Here is a 23862-nt window from a genome sequence, read left to right as displayed (position 1 = left end):
CCCGATGGTCCTTCGTGTGATGACCGTGTCGTTTCGCATAACGCGATGGCCCTTCACGTGACGACCGTGCCGCTTCGCATGACCATTATGCCGCTTTACGTGACTAATGTGTCGCTTCGCGTGACCACTGTGCTACTTCGCATGACCACCGTGTCGTTTCGCGTGACAACTGTGTTGATTCGCGTGATGACTTTTCCGCTTCGCGTAATGCGACGGGCCTTCGCGTAACGCGATAGGATTTCGTGTGACGACTGTGCCGCTTCGCATAACCCGATGGGCCTTCGCGTGACCACTGTGCCGCTTCGCGAGATCACACGAATCTTCCCTAAAACGGAACCAATTTAGAGTATCATTTGCAAATATCATCATCGAAAAGATGAACAACTAATATGAACTAGATAAACAAGATGAACAATAAGAACAACCTCATGTTTAGGGTTTGAAGATGAACATAATGGAAATAAGAACATAAATCAATCCAATCACCTGATATTAGAATGAGTTTTCGTCGTCGATCTGTACGATTTGTTCGATTAGGGTTTCGCCACCATGTCGTCGCAAGAGATAAAGAAGAGAGAAAAAAATAACAAAATGAAAAAGTTTGAGTATTTATATATAAAAAAAATTCATGCGAAATGCGAAGGCCCATCGCGTTTCGCGAAGGGGGTATTTTTGTAAAAAAAAAATAAAGTGGTCACCAGCGCATTAAAAATTATGCGCTGATACGAATGCAAATAATTTCCCCTGCTAGGATTGTTTATATGTGGTTCATGAGACATTGTTAGGTTATAATAATACAAATGTCAATAATTTAGTCCCTGAGGTGTACTGTTTTGTGCCTATTCCGGAAGGACATTAAGGTAATTTAAAAAAAAAAAAGAATTTACCTTTATACTCATAGGGAAAGAGAAACAGACGCAAAATAAATAATTTAGGATATATTTGGTTATTATTTTAGGAGAACCGATATAGTACTTGGCACCCAACAGTTCGGGATATAATTTCGGATACCTAATAAATTAGTCGGGATCTCCTTTTACCACAATCTCCATTGCCTTCTGACAAAGAAAAATAATATTTTAAAAAATAATATTACATTTTTATCCCTTCTTGTGGGGGAATTTGACGAAATGACCCAAATAATAAGGCATCGCATAAAATTAAATGCGTTGGTGACCTTTTAAATTTTTTTGGACGAAATTTCCCCTTCGCAGACTCAATCGCCGGTTGCGAGACGCAACCGGATGCATTGTGAAAAATCCACAATGTCCTTGCTATTTAATATATTTTTTTCTCTTTCCTTTTTTCTAAAAACATAAACGACCGAAGACGGAACCCCGACGTCGTAATCTTAATGAAGGCAGACAACCATGATGTCCAATACTAGTATGCTTCCTTCTCCTTCTCTTGTTGTTTATTTCTTCTTTGAACGCATTGTTAGGTTTAGAGTTTAGGTATACTGGTATAAATTTCTCCGTTGCGGTGAATTGCGATTGCGTCTCGCGATTGCGGTTGCGGTTGCGTCTCGTGAATGCAGTTGTGTCTCGCGACTTAATGCGGTTGCGTCTCGCGACCAGATCATCTATAATGAGTAATTGTATTTCAATGGTACGTTGCGTCTCGCGTTTGATAGTATTATTGTTTTCAATTGCAGCTGAAGTATTTGCTGAAGTATTTATTGTGTATAATGGAGAGTGGAAAATTGCAGCTGATGGTGTTAGGTCTTTCTGTGCAAAATCATGCAAAACTTTGGATATACCCCCGAAATACTACATTTGCCAAATTAGTTGATATCATCAATCAAAAGATTAACGTGCAAAAGTCTACGTATGATTTAGTGATTGAAGTCATGTATGATGTTTCGCCAAATCTTTCCTCTGTTGTTATTAATGAAGATGACGATTTGGGCACCAATTTATCAATATTGATTTCGGGTCGCACTTCGTCACCACTATGTGTATCTGTAGTAGAGAAGTCTCCACTTACACACCCAAGTTAAGATAGTGTACTACCACTACTTACTCAAAAAACTATACCTGGAGTTGTTCCTCAAATGTTTCATCAGGTTGTCTTTGAAAGTGAAAATGAAGGAGGAGGAGGAGAAGATTAACGAGCTCATTATGAACTGGTTAATTATGAACGGGTTAGTGACTTGCAAGATACAACTAGTGTCGCACCAGCAATTGCACGCACGCCTCACCGATCATCAATACCTACACCAATGGGTACACCATCTAGTGCAAGAGCATCAATGTCTACATCATCGACAGACCCGACAGACCCATCACCGATAGACCCGTCATTTGCGATGGCATTAAGTAGTGAAACCGTATTGGAAGTCGGTGCGTTGTTTGATAATAAAAAAGAACTTCAACTGAGGCTATATAAATATGCGATGACAAATCATTTTGAATTCAAAGTGGAGAAGTCAAGAAAACATCTTCGGTATGTGAAATGTTTGGATGAGACATGCAAGTGGCGATTGGGTGCTGTGAAAGGTAAATTATCTGAGATGTTTGAGATTCATAAATTCGACCAACAATACTCATGCTCAGTTTTGTCGAGGCTAGAGAAAAAAATGCAAACACCAGTATGGGTTATCGGGCAGTGCATGAAGAGTAAGTACATGAACAATCACCATAACCACTTGCCTAAGAAAATAATTGAAGACATGCAGACAACTTATGAGTTATATTTGAATTATAATAAGGCTTAGAGGGCAAGGGAGGGCTTTACTGGCGGTGCGAGAAATGGTAGAGGATTCCTATGGAAAATTGCCATCATACCTTTACATGTTGGAGAAGAATAATTCGGGTACCATAACAAACATTTAGACAGACGAGCTCAGCCACTTCAGGTATATGTTCATGTCCCTAGGCCTCTCAATTAGGGGTTTCAAAGCTTTTTGTCGTCCTATATTGTGCGTTGATGCTAGTTTTCTTAAGCACAAGGTGGGAGGTCAACTATTGGTGGCTATAACATTGGATGCAAATGAGCAACTATATCCTGTTGTATTCGGCGTTGTTGATTCAAAGAATAATAACTCTTGAACTTATTTCATGCAAAAACTAAGAGATGCAATTGGATTAGTTGATGAGTCTTCATATCCGATAGACACTCAAGCATCGTCAATGCTTTGTGTGCTTTTTTTTCTAAAAGAAGACCACAGTGCATGCACATATCACATAAAAATGAATATTATGGACAAATTTAAAACTGATAGTTGTCACCAAGAGTTTGATTTGGCTTCTCGTGCATACAGTCCCCCAACTTTCAACGGTTTTTTGACCATATCAGGGTTGAGGATAAAATAATATCGCCTATTTGGAAGAAATTGAGTTCCAAAGATGGAGTAGAGCAATTTTCCTCGATAAGAGATACAATCAACTCACGAGTAATTATGTTGAGAGCTTTAATAGTCAAAGTAGGGAAGCTAGAAAGTATCCAATTTCAACGATGGCTGAGTATTTAAGATTCACAATACAACATTGGTTTAATGATAGAAGAGAAAAACGTCCAACCATGAAAAACGTTTATCTCCCACTTATGAAAAGTTATTATGTGAGCAATTCGAGAAGGCCAGATTTTATACCATATCAATGTTTAACCGATTCGAGTTTTATGTGCATGACAATGAGTTTCATTTTAAAGTCAGTTTGAAATACATAGACTGCACTTGTAGGGTATTTGAAGTATCCGGTCTTCCTTGTACACATGCACTAGCTACTTCCCGACACCAAAATTTGGTTTCTTATGACTTCTACTCAAGGTATTATTCAACTCACGTGTTCAATCTATTTAAACAATTGTTTAATCGTTCTATTTTCCTTGCTCACAGGTATTACACAACTGAATCTTGGTTGAATGCATATGCTAAGACATGTTATCCTATTGGTGATGAAGACATTTGGGATGTTCCCGAAATTATAAAAAATGCGTGTGCATAAAACTACCTGTTAAGGTTAAGAAAGGGCAGCCAAAAACTAAGTGTATGTCATCCCAAGGTGAGGTCCATAAGGTCCCGAGATGATGCAGCTCATGTGCTAGTCTAGGACATAATAGGGCAACATTCAAAGTAGTGATGCCTGCACCACCTACTGCAAGAGCATCATCATCTCAACAACATGAGTCATCATCTCAGCAGTATGAGCCATCATCTCAGCTGTACAAGTCTTTAGCTTGAACTTGAAGTTGTGATATTAATTGATTCAATTCCAATTGTTTTTTTTTCCTTTTTATTTTGATCATATACATACTAGTAACATTTGCTTAAAAGAGCATCAATGAACTTGTTGTAGTGTTGAATGTCGGCCATGTTTGTTTACCTGAATCTTCCCTTTGATTTTCTTACATGTAGTGTCAAATATACGCTTGAAACGATGATATGAATGAATATTATTTACTGTCAATAGAGAGGAAGAATATTTGATGGAGGGAGGGTCTAAACAAAATTGATTATAATGAACCAAGTATAAATAATATTATTTACTGTCTAATGTAGCAAGAAAGCCGGAGAGAGATCCGAATTTGATACTTTAAACACCTCCATTCGCGAGACGCAATAACATTCGCGAGACGCAACTACATTCGCGAGACGCAACTACATTCGCGAGACACAACAATAACATTTATCATATAACATCTATGTTGTTTCTTTTACAAAAGTTTGATATTAACATTACATCAATCATATTACAAATATTTGACAATAACATTACATCAACCATATTACAAAAGTTTAACATTAACATTACATCAACCATATTACAAATATTTGATAAATAACCTATAGTTTTACAAGTTGATGAAATAACACAACATTAACATTTATCACATATAACATAGATGATGAATTGGACGACTTACCTGGTAGGTCTTCTCATCTAGTTTTGTTGTTACTATGGCCGTCTGGTTGGTCACATGGTTGATTATATTGAGAACCATCTTTTGAAACAAAATAAAGTTGTTTTGTTGATTCTCTTTTATGTCTCTTATGTCTCGCTTAATTTCTTCAAGATCCTTCTTCATCTCTTCGACATCCTTCTTCAGCTCATGACATTTACATCCAACAGGAGATACAGGTGCTGATGCAGGTGAATATGCGATGGGGGGACTAATGGGACTAGGGGAGGTTGCCTACTCATGTTGGCTGCTTTGGTGGGAGATACATCATATTCAAGCTTTCTCTTCCTCTTGGGAGGTTGGATAATAGTAGGTTCTTCCTCTTCCTCTTCAGCCTTTCTCTTTTTCCCCCCTTCAGTAACTCCCTCAAACAAATCATCAAATGAATTGTCAATTTGTTCAAAGTTATCCCCACTGTCAAGCTCTTCTCCGTGGAGGACTCTTCTATCATAGTCAGTAACAACATGCTATGAAGGGCATACTTTAGCTCCTGAATTGTGTTCTTCTTATTGGATTGATACACTAGTATCCTTGGGTATAAAGTGCTATGAACCTCCTTTGAATCTAGGGACAAAGCTTTGAATAACCTCATAGGTCCACACTTGTAGTGTTAGTGCAAACTCATAAACGTTATAAGTAAAAGTATTAGTAACTCCACTCTCATTCTTGGACATATATAAGGACATATGGCGTTTCATTTCCTAGTTAAGACACTTCATGGTGACTCTAAAGGACAACTTTCCTCATGGAAATCAGAGGAAAACTTCAACATCTTCAACCATATGGAGTATTTTGACATTTACAATCCGCCTTGGGTCAAATGAAAAGAGGTACTAGAAAATCAAGCATACAAGCCCCATTTTCCATGCATCTTCCTTATCAGTGCATGACATAAAACAAACTTCCATCTCGTTGATTTGAACTGTCATATTCCTTTTAAAATATTTTATGAGTAAGGGTGGACAACCTCGACATTCATCTTTGAATTCAGACAATCTGTCGAAGTTGAGGCATATAATCAATGCATACTCTTTCATACCAAAAGTCAGTTCCTCCCCATTCACGTTGAAAATCATCCTTTTCGAATTGGACTTAACCTTCCGAAGCACCATCTGATGGACTATTGTTCCTGAGAACAACAAGTCCGTGACTCCTTTGAATAGATACTGAAATTGACAATTAAGAGCCCTCTCCTTAAGATTCATCTTTTGAAACTTCCCATCAATCTTTTTTAGGGTTTGGACAGATTTCCAAGAAATCCTGCTAGGAAAATCAGGAACAATAGAGTCTGCCATCTACAAAAGGGAAAAAACATTGTTGGTAAAAACATTTTACAACAAATATAAACAAACGAGAAACAACCATCAATCGGTAGAAGCAACCGTCAATTGCTAGAAATAACCGTCAATTGCGAAAAGCAACCGCAACCGCAAAAAATAACCAGCTAAACCCTAACATAAACCATTCGCTAGATGCAACAAATTTTTCCTAAACCCTAACATGACATAAACATAAACCATTCGCAACAAAGTTTGACTAAACCCTAACGATAACAATAACCCTAAAATAAATCATTCTCAAGACGCAACCAAGTTTGCTTAAACCCTAACATAAACCATTCGTGAGACACAAGTTAAACCCTAACATAAACCCTAAAACAAAAACTAACAAAACTAACACTAACCTGATTAATGATGAAGATGATGAATGAACGAGAAGACGAGCAGGAAGAGTCGTTGAGGCAGGCAACAGTGAGATGAGCAGATGTGAGAGAGAGAGTAGGAAAAAATATGAAAAAAATTATAACCCGCCTTTAAATATAACCCAAGAAATATGAAATAAATTGCGACACGTGTCAACTACGAGACGCAACCGTCAATCGCGAGACGCAACCGGGATAAGCAATAAATATCAAGTGATCAACATGAGAGCCCATCAACACTTGCATTCAATCAATTAGGCGAATCAAGGCCGTTCTATAAACGAAATAAACACAAAACATTCATCTATAAATGAAAAAAGTGTTAATTTTATCTTTTGACGTCGTCGTACACCATTCGGGCTTCGTAGTTCGTCGTTGGAAGTTCTTCGTCGTTCTTCGCTGTTGTGTTATTTGTCGTTGGCAGTTGTTCGGAATTGTGTTCTTCGTTGTTGTGTTCTTTGCCGATGAAGAGAAAATAAAGTCGTCTCCGCTCTTAGGGTTTAGAACAGAGAAGAGCGAGAAGAAAGAGAAAATGAAGAAACAAATGAATTTTTTTTTGGATTTTATAAGGTTTCGGTTGTGAGACGCAATTGCAGTTGCGTCTCGCGAATGGGTAAAATCGTCAGAAAAATGTAAAGTGGTCACCAGCGCATTTAAAATTATGCGCGGTCACCAGGTCAAATAGCCTTATTATGAGGGTTATTTCGTCAAATTTCCCCTTCTTGTGAATGAGAGAGTACATAAAGTTTGGTAAGTAGAAGCGAACCTCCGTGACCCGAAATCAAAGGAAAGCAAAAGTTTAGAAGACCTTTCCTATTGTTGTTAAACGGTACTGTGACAACTCAGGAATCTGAGTTGTGGATTTACAAAAAAATTGTGTTGAGATTAAAAAAATAACAAAAAAAAATTATTGATAAACATAGTAGATAAAGGTAATTTTGTCATTTTTTTAATAATTAGATAAATAAATATTAAGTTAAATTGTGTTATAATATAAATATAATATATCCATAAGATATTATGACAATTTATCGTAATATATTTGTAAGATATATTATCTTTATATTATAACGAATTGAAAAAAAAAAATAATATAATGTAATATTTTTAGTGTAATATATATATATATATATATATATATATATATATATATATATATATATATATATATATATATATATTTTCAGGGTGGACTTCAACTCACCCCGAGCCCTATATAGATCCACCCTTGGTACTAGAGTCGAATGAAGAGTTCAACCATCTCCATTTGTAGTGAAGAGTTTTTCGTTGGTGAGAAACATGTACAATAGAACTTGAAATGGTTTTAACACATAAAAAATTACTACACAACAAATACATTATTCAAACTCGTGTTCATGAATTAGAGTGAGCAATATACATTTCTAAAAATTAAATATCAAATAAACAAAATAATTCATTAATCCATTCATTCAAAGTCTAAATTGTTTGTCATCTCCCTTATTGATAATTACCTTACATAAATTATTAATTAACAATATGTATGTATTCAACATTTACTAGTTATTCAAGACAATAATGTTAATTAAATATTTATTTAGATTAAATTTTACTGTTAATTAACATTTAAATTTGGTATGTTCTATGATTTGAATTAATTCAAACAGCAGGTAGAGTAGCAGTATTTTACGAACTTGACCAAATAAAGGCCGGTTTCGGGAGAAAGTGAAGTAACTTGTAGTAGTTGAAGATGAGGAATAGCATGCAAATGAAACCGACCAAGGCAAAAACGGTGGGATTCTAACAGGGAAGATCTATGTACAACTCTATCCAGACTAAAGCCCGGGTAGTCCAAAATGTTTTGTATGTAAAAGACAATAACGACGAGAAAATATCGTCGTTATTGACATTTTTTTCGTCGCTAAAAGAAATTGGTGACAATAACCTAGATATATTTTGTTTATTTGCTTATATTTTTATCATTCTAACCCGAGTAAATTTTATAAAAAAAAATTAATACGGGTAAATATTAAATCTTATCTCCGTCCTTAATGTAATCACATGACAAAATTATGATTTGAAATCTATGGTAGATATTTTTTTATCCTAAAAAGAAAGATACGGATATAGTTGCTTATGCACTCAGTACAACACAACAGATGCCACTAGTTAAATTTTTTTCACAAAATATAATAATATTTTATAAACAAAGTAAATTTTTAGATTTTTCTAAGATTTTATCCAAAAACCCAATCATCTAATCATTTCTTTTTATATATTTAAATATTAAAATTATTCCTTTTTTTTATATATTATATATATGAATTTATCTTTAAAAAATATTTTTTACTTTTAACCATAAAATATTTAATTTTAGAAAATTTAATCAAACATTATTTTAAAAAATAAACTAAGAAAATCCACAATAATCATTGCATGAAAAGAACATAAAGCTGGTATCTTTCTCAGACAAAAGGTTGTTTTTTAATATATATATATATATATATATATATATATATATATATATATATATATATATATATATTTATTTATTTATTTATTTTAAATAAATTTGGATTTATTTAAAAAATAGTGTAATTTTACAAAGTAAAAAAAAGTAAAGAAGACCATATTTATTTAAACTAACCTTATTGTACAAATGAAAAAACACATCATTTATAAAAAAAAAAATTAAAAACGGCTTAGGAAAGAAAAGTTCAGTCCTTCTTGCTTAAAACCTAACTTGTTTATAATATAAAATAAATAGTATTTTATTTTTTTTTTAAATAAATCTTTTGAGTAGAGCTTTTTTTTAAAATCTAAAATGATATCTTTTTATACCTAAATCTGAATAATTATATATATTCTGATAATTTTAAATAAATTATTATTACACATTATAAATCAATTAAAATGTTTTTTATTATAATATTTTTGTTTTCATTATATATTTCAAGACAATATATTTATTTTATAATAATATACATTTTTAATTAATTTATTACTTTTTGTTATAATATTTTTTTCCTATCATATCATTATTAGATATTTTAAAACAGTATATTTATTTTATTATGAATTATGATATATATTTTTTAATTAGGTTAATATTATATTACTTTTTATTTTGATTAATATTTGTGTATTATATTACCCTATATATTAAAAAAATCATTTTAATTATTTAAAAATATATATCATATTTTTTAAATAACTGATAATTGAAAAAGATGAATTATATGAATAAATTAAATTTTGATATTAATTTAATTTTAGAATATATATAACTCATTTCTCCTAACCGGATAGACAGACGTGAGGGATTTTCTCTTTTCTCTCATCGAGAAGATGAGTTTTGGATCAAAACTTGTGTTGCTGATCTAAGTTTTCAATTCTTATAAATGGTGCGGTATTTAAGTTTTTCAAGAGCTTGAAAGGACTTACACAAAGAGATTCTTTATCACCCCTCCTTTTCACAGTAGTTATGGAAGGTTTTTCAAAACTATTTGAGAGAGTCATTAACGCTGGTCTTTTCACGAGAATTAATATAGGAATGACGAAAAGACCTAACTACATATTTCACTTACTTTTTACTGATGACACTCTTAGTCTTATTAAACCTATAACAGAAAACATTCATCTCTTCGGAAGATTCTTATTCTTTTTTAGGCATGCTCGGGGTTAAAGATTAATAGAGAAAAGTCTGAACTATTTTTTATCGATAACGTTCATTACACCCAATAATTGACCAAAATTTTGGGATTCAGAATTGGTTCTCTCCCATCAAAGTATCTCGGCTTCTCTCTCCGCACCAAATTCAGTTGCAAAGATATTTGAAATCCTATCATCGAGAAAATGGGAAATTAGTTGGCACTTTAGCTCAGCAAACTTTTCTCTAAAGACGGTAAGTTAGTCCTCATTAAAAACTCCCTCGCCAAAATCCCGACATTCACTATGTCACTCTTCCCTATCCCTGCATCGGTGACCAGCAGAATTGACACAATCATTAAGAATTTTATCTGGGACAACTCTACTCATCTAAAATCACTCATTTAGTGAGATGAGACACAATGAAGCTTGACGTTGACGGCGGACTCGAAATCAAGGACTTCTCCCTTTTCAACACTTTGCTCCTCTGTAAATGGTGGTGGAGATTTCTCAACGAAAACACAAGTCTCTGAAAGAAAGCCATCATTGCCAAGTAGGACTTCGAGATAACGAATGGAAGCCTCTTTATGGGAGAAATTTTATGGGTAAAACCTAGGGGTCGTATTTGTAAAACATCACGGACGATTGAAAAACAATTCTCCTTATCATGTAGTGGACAATCTGGAAAGAAAGAAATAAAAGAGTTTTCGAAAGAAAAAATTATGGATACGAGCGTCTCAAAAAATTTATGTTACACGCATTCGCCTCAATTCGTAAAAGAGGGGCTTATACGAGATGAAAATTTTCCAATCTTTTGACATTTAAATTTTTTATGTTGTTTTTTATTTATTGTTTTATTTTTTTTTTCCCTTTTTAACATTTGAACGCACCTTCCATTCTTTTTAATAAAAGTTGACATTTTTCAAATATATATATATATATATATATATATATATATATATATTTATTTGTGCAAACAACTTAATCAAAATTTCAGCAACAATATTACGAGTCTACCAATTTTTTTGTTCCATTCGCAAGTCTAGTCTACGAACTTATGAGCTGAAAAAGGAAGTTCAGAAGTGCCACAAGACCACGTGCTATAAGGATCGAGGAGGGTGGCTATGGTAGCTCCCTACCTCTTTATCGAAGATAAAGTTATGTGGAGTTCAAGATGACAAAAGAGTTTGATATCCAAAAAGCATGTCTTTATATTTAACGCACATTCCGTTCTTTTTAATAAAAGTTGACATTTTTCAAAAATATATATATATATATATATATATACAAACAAATTAATCAAAACTTCAGCAACAACATTGCGAGTCTACCCATTTTTTTTTGTTTCATTCGCAAGTCTATGAACTTATGAGCTGAAAAAGAAAGTTCAGAAATGCTACAAGACCACATGCTATAAGAATGGGGGGCTGGCTATGGTAGCTCCCTACCTCTTTATCCAAGCTGTGTGGAGTCCAAGATGACAAAAGAGTTTGATATCAAAAAACGTCTTTATATTTACTGAGGAGTTGTTATTGGGCCAACAAAAATTCTCGACTTTTTTTTATTGTGATTCCACGTAACGTGGTGAGGTGGTAGACGGTATGGAAAGAAAGAAATAATAAAATCTAAAAAAAAAGTTATAAGTACGATCGTTAATGTTATGTTAAACGTGTTTACATCAATCTGAAGAAGACACGCATGGAATAAAAAAATCGATCTTTTTTATGTTAGTATTTTTTATTATTTAGTTACTTTCTTTTTTCCTTTGCAACGGTTGAATGCATCATGCAAATGGTAATTTGCAAAATAAAGAGAACCTATATTGTTTGAGGTGACTAAAAATAAGAAATCATGTATTTGGGATGGTAGATAATACTGAAAAACTTCATATTACATATGATCAAAATGGTAGAAACTTACACAAATCTTATGAAGGCATGAATAGATTAATCCTCCCTTGTAACTATTAACCTATATATGTGTGTTTTGACATTATGAGACAAAACTATAACAGTCCTCCCCACTGATTCCTGTTGGCGTTGATTTCACATAAACTCAATTGAATCCACTCACAATGTGGAAAATCCCTATACATTTTTATGATTGAAGTATGGACAAATGTTTCTTTCTTCACCTTCTTCAATATTAGGGTTTTCAAATTGCCCTTTGTTGCTTTAATAGGCACCCCACTTGTTCTTGCCTCTTTTGGGTGGAGACTCCAATTATATTGTTATTTGCATTATTTATTTTTGGCAACAATCCCCATGGATCTCTATATATAATAAACTCATAACATAACAAACTCCATAAGAAACCAACAAAATATCATACCATACATATCCACTTCCCCTCTTCTCAATTTAATTAAGGTAATTCTTAGATTTGTTATATACATATGATAATATTGTTGGTCTAGAATAATAAGTATGTTTTGAAAATGATCATTCTAACCCACTACCATTTTTCATTTGAATGACAATCAATCAGGCAAGACGAAAATGAGACTTCTTGGGCTTTTTGTGCTTGTGGTTATGATGACGAGTTCTTGTTTGGCAATTCACGACAAAGGGAGGTCTAACCATGGCCGGAAGCTAATAATAGATGGAGGAGAAACGAATGAAAGAGTTAACAAGTACTCAACTGCAGAAAGTAGTAGTATGGGTAACCACCATACTATTCCAAGGCAAGACTTTGGTAACTACAACAGCGGTGGTAATGGTGGCGCCACTATTGACGGACAAGAGAATGGTACTGGTAATTAACGAGGAAATTGTTCAAAACCAGAGCCAAAGATCATAGTTCTCGAACAAGTAACCAAAAAGATCATCTATTTTCAAGTAACTATTAGGTTGTCTTATAAGTTTGATAAGTATTATAGTATAGTATGATCATAGCTATGGGATGTAATGTAACTAAGAAAATAAATAAGAGATAGCTTTCTTATTAGTCCTAAAACAAAACTTGACAACAAACAATTTCTAGAACTTCTTCCAATTAATATATTAATGTCTCTTACTTTATGAGAAATTATGATTGAAAAGGTTAAAAAAAGAGAGTACTGTACCAGAGCCAAAGATCATGGTTCTCGAACAAGTAACCAAAAAGATCATCTATTTTCAAGTAACTATTAGGTTGTCTTATAAGTTTGATGAGTATTATAGTATAGTATGATCATAGCTATGGGATGTAATGTAACTAAGAAAATAAATAAGAGATAGCTTTCTTATTAGTCCTAAAACAAAACTTAACAACAAACAATTTCTAGAACTTCTTCCAGCTAATATATTAATGTCTCGTTACTTTATGAGAAATTATGATTGAAAAGGTTAAAAAAGAGAGTACTATACAGCTGTTTCTAAGCTTAAGCTTTTACTAAAGCAAACTATGGATGGATAAACATAAATAAATAACTTTTTGAATAAGTACTAAACCTTAATGACTTCAATTTGTTACCTTGCCTTTGTTAACATTAATATCCTTTCATAATAAATATGTTTAGTGATGAAATTTAAGCTTGATAATTAGTAATGTGAAGATGAAATTCAAAACAAAAAAGTCCCAAAGAAGCATAAGCTTTATGATTGTATTATTTAAACTAATTTAAGGGAGTGTCTGAAATGCCAAATACTATGAAGGAACATAACAGAGAAGACATAAGGAACCGGCCAAGAACTGATAAAAAATAATGAGAAATAAAATTGAAAACATAGCAGCTATGCATATCTTCTAGGATCAACTATAACATCAGGTGAAGAAAACGATCTTTGACTTCCCACAGTTTTCCTTTGAATGAAATTAGTTTTTTCTTCTTCTATAATTTCAGGGATAGTTTACCCATGGATTAAATTAGGTCTTCTATGATTTCACTACATAAATTTCTATTTTTATCGGCTATGCAACCTTCGAATTGACTAAGATTTTTAATGAAATTATCATTTATTTCAAAAGAAAAAGAAATGCACACATATGACTTTAATAGTTATGTGTTTTCAAGTAGTCAAATATTCCTCATTTCATAATCTTCATTTTTCAAGGCCTAAAAACATCTTGATGTGATAACAGTGATTTAGTATTAGAAGAGAAAATGAAGTACTATTTCAAACAAAACTTAAAACTAAAAAGGGCCAAATTGAGAATTAATCAGAAAAAAGAACTCAATATTGAGATGTTGAGATCATTTTTTTTCTCGTGTTACTTGTTAGGTTCATCACCAAGCACAACTATATATCCCAATCATAAGGGTAATTTGGGCTTTCCTAAATGCGTTACAACACCAAAGTGTGTATTCCAACAATCCAGCTAAATCTAATAAATGGTTTCCAGCAATTTTTAAAAGGATGGAATAAAACTGTACACGCACTTAATAACAACAGTTAGGCAGAGGTATCAGTTGACGATCACATGCTTTTGTAGGAATTATTGGCAAAGCCCTACTACCTTGTTTCTTTGGATAAGGGTAAAGAGCAGCCAACTCCCTTACACGGTCCTGAACCGACTTTGGTATTGCTTGCGCACCTTGCTTTCTTCGAGACTGAACCTGCGAAACCCACACAAATTCCACCATAGAGAAACCAAACAACACAATTTATTTCTCTAGGTGCAGGTCCACATCGAAATGGAGCAAGAAAATCTGCCCTATTATTGTTTAGAAGAAAAATAGCCACAAACGTTTATGATTAAGAGAAAATAAGCTCTATAACAAACAATGTATTTTTTCCTACGTTTGATGTTACTGTTGAAAACTGAAACAGGTGCCCTGTTCTGCGTGCTTATATGACGAAATTATCAATAGCATTTTGTGGATTGGAAAATAGAAAGGCCTTCCCTTAGCCTGTCGCTGTCTTAAAAAATATAGACGAGTTTAAACAGAAAACAATTTTGTAACAAAATAAGCCATGTCTGACTGCACAATATCTAGCACAAGAGAAATACCCTAAATACAAACACTGTCTAGGAGTACAACTCTAAATTATGTGACTGGTAATAAAATGCTCACCTAGTTATGAATGCATGAGCATTATTTATTGATAGAAAAGCATTTTCAGGAGAGTTTCAGGGTGTGGATTTTCAAATGGAGAGATGGACATATTTTTTTATATATTAACATTTTTATAGAAATCCTTTCAAAAAAAAGTATTCTAGTAGAAATATATATGTAATTTTAATTGATAAGCTTCATTTGATTATTCCACACAGGGCATTAACTGTTCCATGCAACTAGTAATCACACGTGAAAACTGTCATAACTCGGTTTGCAAGAAGAACATGTTTACGACTTTGTAGCAAAACTATTGTAATACAAGTACAAAAGACAATATACCTCTCTCTTGCTTTGCAATGTTGGACAACTGGCCCTAAGAAGATTTCTCCATTTGTCCTGAAAACCAAGCGGTAAAGAAAGATTGTGAACATCTTAAGGACTTAAAACAGTAAGTCAATTTTTTTTTACACATTTACACTGGTGCCTTTTTCTATTGTGCCAAAAAAATTGATATTTCTTTGATCTAATCAAAGTATATATATTATTTTTGCTTCAATGACATTGGTATTTACTTTTCTAGTTGAGGCTAATTTTGTCACATGAATCACTCTTTTTAACCTATTTCGCTTCTTATTTTAAACTCCGCAGGGGCGGAAGTGTCAATCAGAGCACAGAGGGAGTACAACCCAACCAACAAAGACTACCTTCAGGTCAACTGATGTGCGGTTTGCCGAAGATTGGAAGAGTTGTTTTTTTATCTCGCTCCATCTTCCAACACCACATCGAGAAACACCTTCAACCAACTTCAACACCTCCGAGTGGGACCAATATATATGGTGTTTCCTTCTGCACTTACCCTCCTTACTCCCTGCTGCATTCTCGTTATCGGAGACTCCATCCAATGATTCCGTTGAAAAGGATTCCGTATTTGAGTCTGCATTCCAACCCAGTAACCTAGTTTCTTCAAGAGCCCTGGAATAGTGTCCCTGGAACAAATTTCTCATCATCGCAATGTCCTTTAAGAGAAAGCTTGAACTATTACAAATTGATGATTTATGCATACGGTAGAACATATTGATTTACCCATAATCCATTTCACGTGATTCAGAAGTTAGACCATAATCCATTCCATGTAAAAACATATAAAAACAAAAGCCTCAAGACACTTCGGAGTTAGACCTTAATTGATGAAGGGTTATTTCGATTTAATCCAAATAACTCATTAGCCCATCATCAATCAAATCATTCAAATAACTGACTAACATACCGTTAGTTTATTTTCTATAACATCTTTAAATATTAAATACAAAGGATATCTTAGGCATTTAACACAAATAATCCACTTTTTCATCAAATAAGTTTTTCTCCAAAAATCGGATTATTTCCAGAGAAACATTGCATCAAACAAGCTCCAAGTAAAAAAAATTAAATATGAATATAAAGTCAATTTAGGTATGAAGATTAAGCAGTCACCTTTTCAGTTTCCTGCTTCGGGACCATTTCCCTAATAGGAACCCGAATGCAAGTTCTTTTCCTTTCTGGCTCAGGAACAGGTTCACTTAAAGGAAGACGAATAACACTCCTTGTCTTTTCTTGCTTGGGAATTGGTTTGCTAAAAGGAACCCGAATAGAGGTTCTTTTCTTTTCATGCTGGGGAACTGGTTCACCAAAAGGAACCTGAATACAATTACCTAAAAAAGAATCCTCCTTTACCAATGATTTGACACCAAATCTTTTTTGCCGTGGTTGCTTGCAAGACTGGTATTGCAGCATTTCTACCTTTGAATGGGTATCATCCCAAACACCACATCTCCTCTTTCGATGCCTTGTGCCTTTCTTTAATGATTCTTCAATATACCTCTTAGGTGGCTTCCGCAATCTCTTTTCTGTAAGGGGGGAGATTACTTTATCTTCTCGTTCAGAAAAAAATGTATCAATCTGATCTGGTTCAGAAGACATGTGTACTGTTGAATCATTATCGCCACATGTTTCCCATGTCAAACTTCTTATCCTTGGTTTTATATTGAAACTAATAAGGTCATTTAAGGGTTTTGGGTCTCTCCCAGAATAGGCACCAGTTGTAGGCGAGATTTGTACGACATTGCATTCATCGGAATTCAAAGGACATTTTATGTTGCTCAAATCAGTGCTGGTCTCAAAATTATTATGCAATCCGAATGAGAGACGGCACTTCAGCCATTGCTTGTCTGTAACAGTCGTTTCACGTCCAAATATATTAGAGAATGCCGTGTGTAACTCATGAATAGACATTTCATCAAACAATGAATAACTCTCATCACTTGTAGCCTCCAGTAAAGGGGCATTTTCCATGGAGAGTTCAGATATTTGAGCACCGTAGCTTAATTGACCAGAAACATGGGTTGTGCTTTTGAAGGTTATGTTTTCCTCATCAGACCCTCTAGTAGGACTTGCTTTGAAGGCCTCATCACCAAACTCGTTATCTGGGGAAAGAATGTGCCCAAAATGTTAGTAAAACACTAACACCTTTAGCATGTATTTATTTTAAAAAAATATCTTTATCTTTTTTAGGGGAGAAGGACATTCACAGTTCGAGTTTATATTTCCAAATTCACTTACCAAGTAGATAATCTTCACATGTATCACGGGCAATTTGTCTCTCTTCACACGCCATAGTATCAGTTGCTTTGGAGATTCCATCAGCCAGCTATAGAAACAGTATATAAAAGTTAATTTTATATGTTGTTTGGGGCATAAGGAAACATAAAAGATAACACACAAATTTCTGCAAGCCACCACTAAAATAAATCCAGGTTCAAAAAGGTCAGATTGGAATAATCAAATCAAAATGGTAGTGTCGATAGCCATCTTGCCAACCGAGCTTCATATTTGAGCAAAAGATGATCAAACATTGTTCCCGGATAGGACTTGCCATATGAACCAGTATTACAAAGACTGAATGCAAACACCGGAAAATCCTTTAAGAAAAAACATTTGTATATGAAAGATATGTTTTCAAGGAGAACTGGAAGTAGGCAAAATTAGAAGTAAAGAATACACTGACATTTGAGTCAAATAAAATGTACATAAACATTTTAGTTTCTTATAAAATCAATATAATGATGTAAGATTTAATTGCATCAAAGACAAAGTGAATATGTTTTAAATAGATTAGGTAAGTGTCCTTATGTTTTACAGACACCAAAGTTTGGACCCAAAAATGGAATTATGCAAGGCCTTTGTCTATAATAATTAACTGTGTCCAGGTATATATCTGAAAATGCGATCATGCAAGAAATTTGAATTAGCTAACGCGAACAGATCCAGTTATATATTCAAAACAGAAATAATACATAGATATTTGGATTTATCCACTTGTTTCCCATTGAAGATCAAGTGTTTAAATTACCATGCCCTCAATCATCCACAAGAAATTTATTGATTTTATTATTCCATTGAAGACTTAACAGAAAAAGAGATTAATACCTCAAGCTGAAAACATGGAGCTGCAATGATATGAAAAGTTGTTTAAACTAATATTTATAATCTAGAATTCTAGAAGCATTAGCAGAAGGAAAATTAAGTGGCATAATCAAGAATATAATCTTTTATGGCAACTAAGTAGAGCCACTACCAAATGACAGATATTTATCCGGGAATATGTAACACATGCAAAACTCTTGATACCACAGTAATATAGCAAAAAAGATAGAGAAGATTTATTTTTCTAGGTTGAAGCAAAGACATTCTGTTAAAATATTCTGATAAGAAACAGAAACATGCCACTATAATGCAAATATGAATTCTCGATAAAACATAGAATGGATTTTTCCCCATCACATAAACAAGTATGCTTGATAAGCTCGTAGATAAAATAATATAATTAGAAGATTATTACACAAAAACATGTACATACAGTGCTTGAAGATAAACATACTTCTTCCCTATGCTCTTGTATGTTTGAACCTGGCACGCCTGAGAGAAATCAAATGAAACATCATTTCAGAAAATAAACTAGGAAGTAATCTACAAAAATAGGAAGGTATGCAGTTGATATCATCCCATACACTCATGAACACAGTATGCAATGGACTAATTTTTCTTAATCACAAATTCACACACTATTATGTGGCTTAAAGATTTGAATGTTTGTGACTCTAAGCGCTTAATTGAAGTTTCTTAACACTGAAACAGACACAAAAAAAGGTGCTGTACATTTGGTAGAGAGAGAACTACTGTGATCTTATGTACTTTAAAATAATTTTCTATCTTGCTTCTCCATTCCTTGCAATAATCCACCATTGCATTGTGTGATTAATTGAGGAAGGTTCATTAGACAACTGCCAACTACTACTGTATATAAAAAAATTGGTGATGAATAATTGATTGCTTAATATAGCTCAGTGTAAGAAATTCATACATGCTTTATATCAACTATTAGTTCAGATGGACTTCTATCTCTTGTGATTTAACTTTGCAACTTCTACAGTTATGTTTCCTTGAACATAAATATTTCCAGAGAAAACCAAGTAGGTACTGTTTTGTGCAGCTTTGCACTATAACAGATAAAAGATGTGTAACTGTTACCATCTTCAACTTTCACAGAACCATAATCAACAACTGAAAGTTCTTGGATATTGTAGCACTTCTGATGAACAATTGAGCTGAAACTGAGAACATCGACACCTAAATTGTTGCATCTAGGTTCAGATAAGAAATGATCAACCCCCACTAAATCTTCAGAGGAATGAAAAAACCATGGATCTCCCTCAACCTAAAGAAAAAGAAGACATATCAACAGCCATTTTCCCAAATACATGAGCATTTAAAGTAATGAAAAATGTTCTTAGAGCTCACGAGTACACCTGCAAGGATAAATAAGAAAATATTGTAACTACATATTTATGCCTAGTTAAACAAATAGATGCACAAGTAATGAAAGAAAGACAATCCGGAAAGAAAGAAATAGAAGAGCTTTCGAAGGGAAAAGTTATGGATACGAGCGTCTCAAAGGATTTATGTTACACGCGTTCATTTCAAATCCGAAAAAGAGAGGCTTGTACGGGATGAAAAATTTTCGATCTTATTGGCATTTAAAATTCTTACGTTGTTTTCTTATTTGTTGTTTTGTTTTTTTCCTTCCCTTTTGTAACGTTTGAACACATTTTGCTCTTTTTTTAATAAAAGTTCACCTTTTTCAAAAACAAAATACACATAGATGCACACAGCACATAGATCTATAAACATGCCCTGAACTTTAATAGAACTCAACATTATGGTCACAGAACTGAGTATGGCGACAAATACTTAATAATAAAGAGTATCATTAAACTTCCAATGCTGTGTACAGGGAAGAGAATGGCAGATTTTAGCCTTAACATCCTTGCCCCACCCCAATACTGCACTCGAGTTGGTTTGAAAACAATCCCCAACTTTAGGTTATTATTTTAATTTCTTCATTATATTCTCTTATCTACTATTATTTACTCATTCAAAGATACATCAAATAATAATGATGCTTAATTTAAAAGGATCTTCTTTTCAGCTATATAATCTACTGCATTCTAAATTTCTATGACATGCACCAAACTCAACGATATCACCAAAAAAAAAAAAAAGTGGGTCAGGGAGAGTACTAATTAACTAGGAAGTATTACGATATGATCATCCACACGCAATGGAAGCTCATCACCTTACTCGTTGGTGGACAATCTGGAAAGAGCACAATAGATGAACATTTTGAGGCAAGCGGGTGGGGAAAGAAAGGACATTATATATCAAAAGACAAAAGCAACTAAGTATGCAAATACATAGATTATTCCCTTAGCCATGACTCAAGAGTAGTAAAAAGCATTCAATCTAGCTAGACAATTACTTAAATTAAAGATATAAAATTAACTAGAGATAATTAATACCTGGGGAGGGTTCTCAGAAAACATGCTAGGAAGTTCATCAAAAACATGTAAATCATCGTCAGGTCCATTTAACATTGGCCTAGACTTGGTATTTCCATGACTATCTTCCGACATTGTCTTGAATTAGCTGAAACTATGGACAGTAAACTACCATCAACTGATAAAAAAGAAGAAGCATAAACCGTGCTCAAATAACTAATCTTCATGAATAGAATTGGTTCAGAATCACCCACTAACATTAAAAAACAACACCCATCTTTTTTTAAGTCCGAAAAATAGCTTTTACCAGGCTTACTTACTCTTCCAGGCTAATTATCTGCTCAACCAGAGAAATCAAGTACTAAAATGGAACTTTTACTAGCATAAATTCACCTGATTTTGCTTTGCATTCTGATTCTGCTACAGTAATATCTAAAATACAGCACACAATACAGAAGTCTGTTTCTAAAATTACTCACCCAAAAAGCTGTAAAGGGGAAATCGAACACGGACAAAGCAACAAGTTGGCATGCATGCTCGTGTGTTTTGTCATGAAGAATGTAAACAAATGCGGAGGAGAAGCTGGTTCAAGCGAAGAATGTACTGTATTCCGACAGCAAAAGAAAAGAAAAAAAAAAAGGGTAAACGATTCAAGAAAGTACCTTCTTTTGACCGGAGAACACGGAAGAAAGCAGTGAACTCTTCAAAAATGAAAAAAATTCAAAGAGAATATCCCATTTTGTAGATCATCTTCAGAGAAGACGAAGACATAATCACATTCCGACAGAGAAGATGAACCAATTAAGAGAGAGAGAATTCATAGAAGAGAATTGGGCGAAATGAAATGAATGAGAGAGAAAAGGAAAAGTAAAGAGAAATGAAAGAAAAAGAAAGCTACTGCTCCTACTGACTGGTTTTTGCTATTCCTGGAACGGACGTCAAATCTTTACAAAGGCGAATTGAATTTGAGCATTTGAGTCCGTGACGGACACGTGCCTAGCGCGTGAAAATTATTAATGTTTTCTATTGCTTAAACCGTTAACCAACCGAAGCAAAATGGATTTGATTGATTAAATAATGAATGCTCAATTGCTGCTTAAAATTGTTTTCACTGAATTGAGTTGAGTTCATTACAATTTTATTTATTTGATATTTTTTAATGGACAAAATTTTATTATTTGTGTTTTTTTAATTACACGTTTTTAAATAAAATAAAATTTAGATACGTTTTGAATATTTTTTTAATTAAGTATTAATTTTTAGATTTATTAGGCCGTGTGATAAATTAACTTATTATTTAATTTAATATATTAAGAATTTATTTAATATAAAATTGTTTGATAACACATTGTTATAATCACTTATTTTTATAAATTTTAGTAAAAAAATTTAAAAATAATAAATTAAAATAAGAAGTTTATTTTAAAAGTTAAAAAAATGCTAAACATGGAACTCTAAAGAAAAGACAAAAAAAACTCTTTACCCTTATAATTTTAATAAAATTACTTACTATATATTGAATTACTATTATTTTTACTTTTTTATCTTCATCTCTATTTTCTCTCTTCTATCTCTGATAGTATTCTTTTTGGACCGGCACACAAAAGAGTTAACTACTTCATTTATATCAGTGTTAATTGATTATCGATCTCCACATCTATCATATCTATCTCTATTGCCTTCGATTACCGAATAAAACTTTCAATTTCCTTTTATCTTCCTGTATTCGATTAAATCAGGTAAATTTTATTTTTTCTAATTTTCTAGATTTTCTTTTATTAGATTAATCTTGATAGAAATATCTGTAAATGAAATTATATTTCTTTCTGTTTCAAACACTTATTTAATTACATAATTCTTTTTTTTATATTTTTATCCTTTAGTTATATTTTTTAGTTATATTTTTTATCTAATTTTTTTTATTTGTTAACCGTTATTGTTTTTGTTTAGAGTTTTAGAAAGAGTGGCATATGCATCAGGTTAATTAAATAAGATTCAAATATTTATATATGTTTATGCGCCTCATCAAGTTGGAGTTATTTTAATTTATTGACTACAACACCAAAGAATCTAATGTTTTTTCTGCTTTTAATAATACTTATTAATATGTCAAACAACACAGATGCATTACGTCAAACACCTTACAGATATGTTCTCTAAATCTATCTATATTTTCTCTTCTTACTCTCTTCTTAAACTATTTCTATACCATTCCCTAAATATATTTATATTATTCTCTTCTTAATCTCTTTTAAAACTATTTTTATACCAACATAAAAGAACATTAGATTATTTGGAGTTGAGTCAATAAATTAAAATCACTCTACTAAAGATCGATCAACCGCATAAACATATATAAAGACTCAAATCTTATTTAGTTAACCTTCTATATGTGCCACTTTTACTAGAATTCCAAACAATAACAGTTAGCAAATAAATAAATAAAATTGAATCAAATAATATAACAGAAAGAATTCTGTAATCAAATAAATGTTTGAAATAAAATATAATTTGATCTACAAACATTTCTATCCAGATCAATCTAATAAAATAAAATCTATAAGATTAGAAAAAATAAAATTTACTTTTGATTCGATCGAATACAAGGAAAATGAAAGGAAATTTAAAGTTTTGCCTAATCGAAGGCAACGGAGATCAATATTATGATAGATCCGGGAGATCAAGAATTAATTAACACTAATATAAATAAAGAAGAACTAGTTAACTCTTATGTGCCATCGGAGAGAAGATAATGAAAGTAAAAACCTAATAATATT

General features: G+C 32.8%; 1 protein-coding gene across 4 annotated transcripts; it reads right to left on the bottom strand.

Moving 5' to 3' along the window:
* Positions 1-14367: 14367 nt before the first annotated feature.
* Positions 14368-21945, bottom strand: LOC124920681. Of its 4 annotated transcripts, XM_047461225.1 has the most exons (10): positions 21748-21945; positions 21565-21667; positions 21107-21239; positions 19779-19965; positions 19108-19166; positions 17811-17898; positions 16686-17674; positions 15917-16198; positions 15552-15608; positions 14368-14768 (listed from the first exon to the last, which is right to left on the bottom strand). In XM_047461225.1, exons 3-10 carry the CDS (start codon positions 21218-21220, stop codon positions 14592-14594), a joined length of 1953 nt encoding a protein of 650 aa, XP_047317181.1. In that variant the 5' UTR covers positions 21221-21239; positions 21565-21667; positions 21748-21945; the 3' UTR covers positions 14368-14591. The 4 variants fall into 4 exon arrangements, with proteins under 4 accessions (XP_047317181.1, XP_047317180.1, XP_047317183.1 ...); XM_047461224.1 differs by lacking the exon at positions 21565-21667; XM_047461227.1 differs by lacking the exon at positions 21565-21667 and having other exon boundaries at positions 19129-19166.
* Between the last annotated feature and the right edge of the window lie 1917 nt (positions 21946-23862).

The sequence above is a fragment of the Impatiens glandulifera genome, chromosome 1, assembly GCF_907164915.1.
Source record: "Impatiens glandulifera chromosome 1, dImpGla2.1, whole genome shotgun sequence".
In the NCBI taxonomy this organism is placed as follows: Eukaryota; Viridiplantae; Streptophyta; class Magnoliopsida; order Ericales; family Balsaminaceae; genus Impatiens; species Impatiens glandulifera.
The sequence above is the reverse complement of the archived record's forward strand: the minus strand, read 5'-3'. Positions and strand labels throughout refer to the sequence as shown.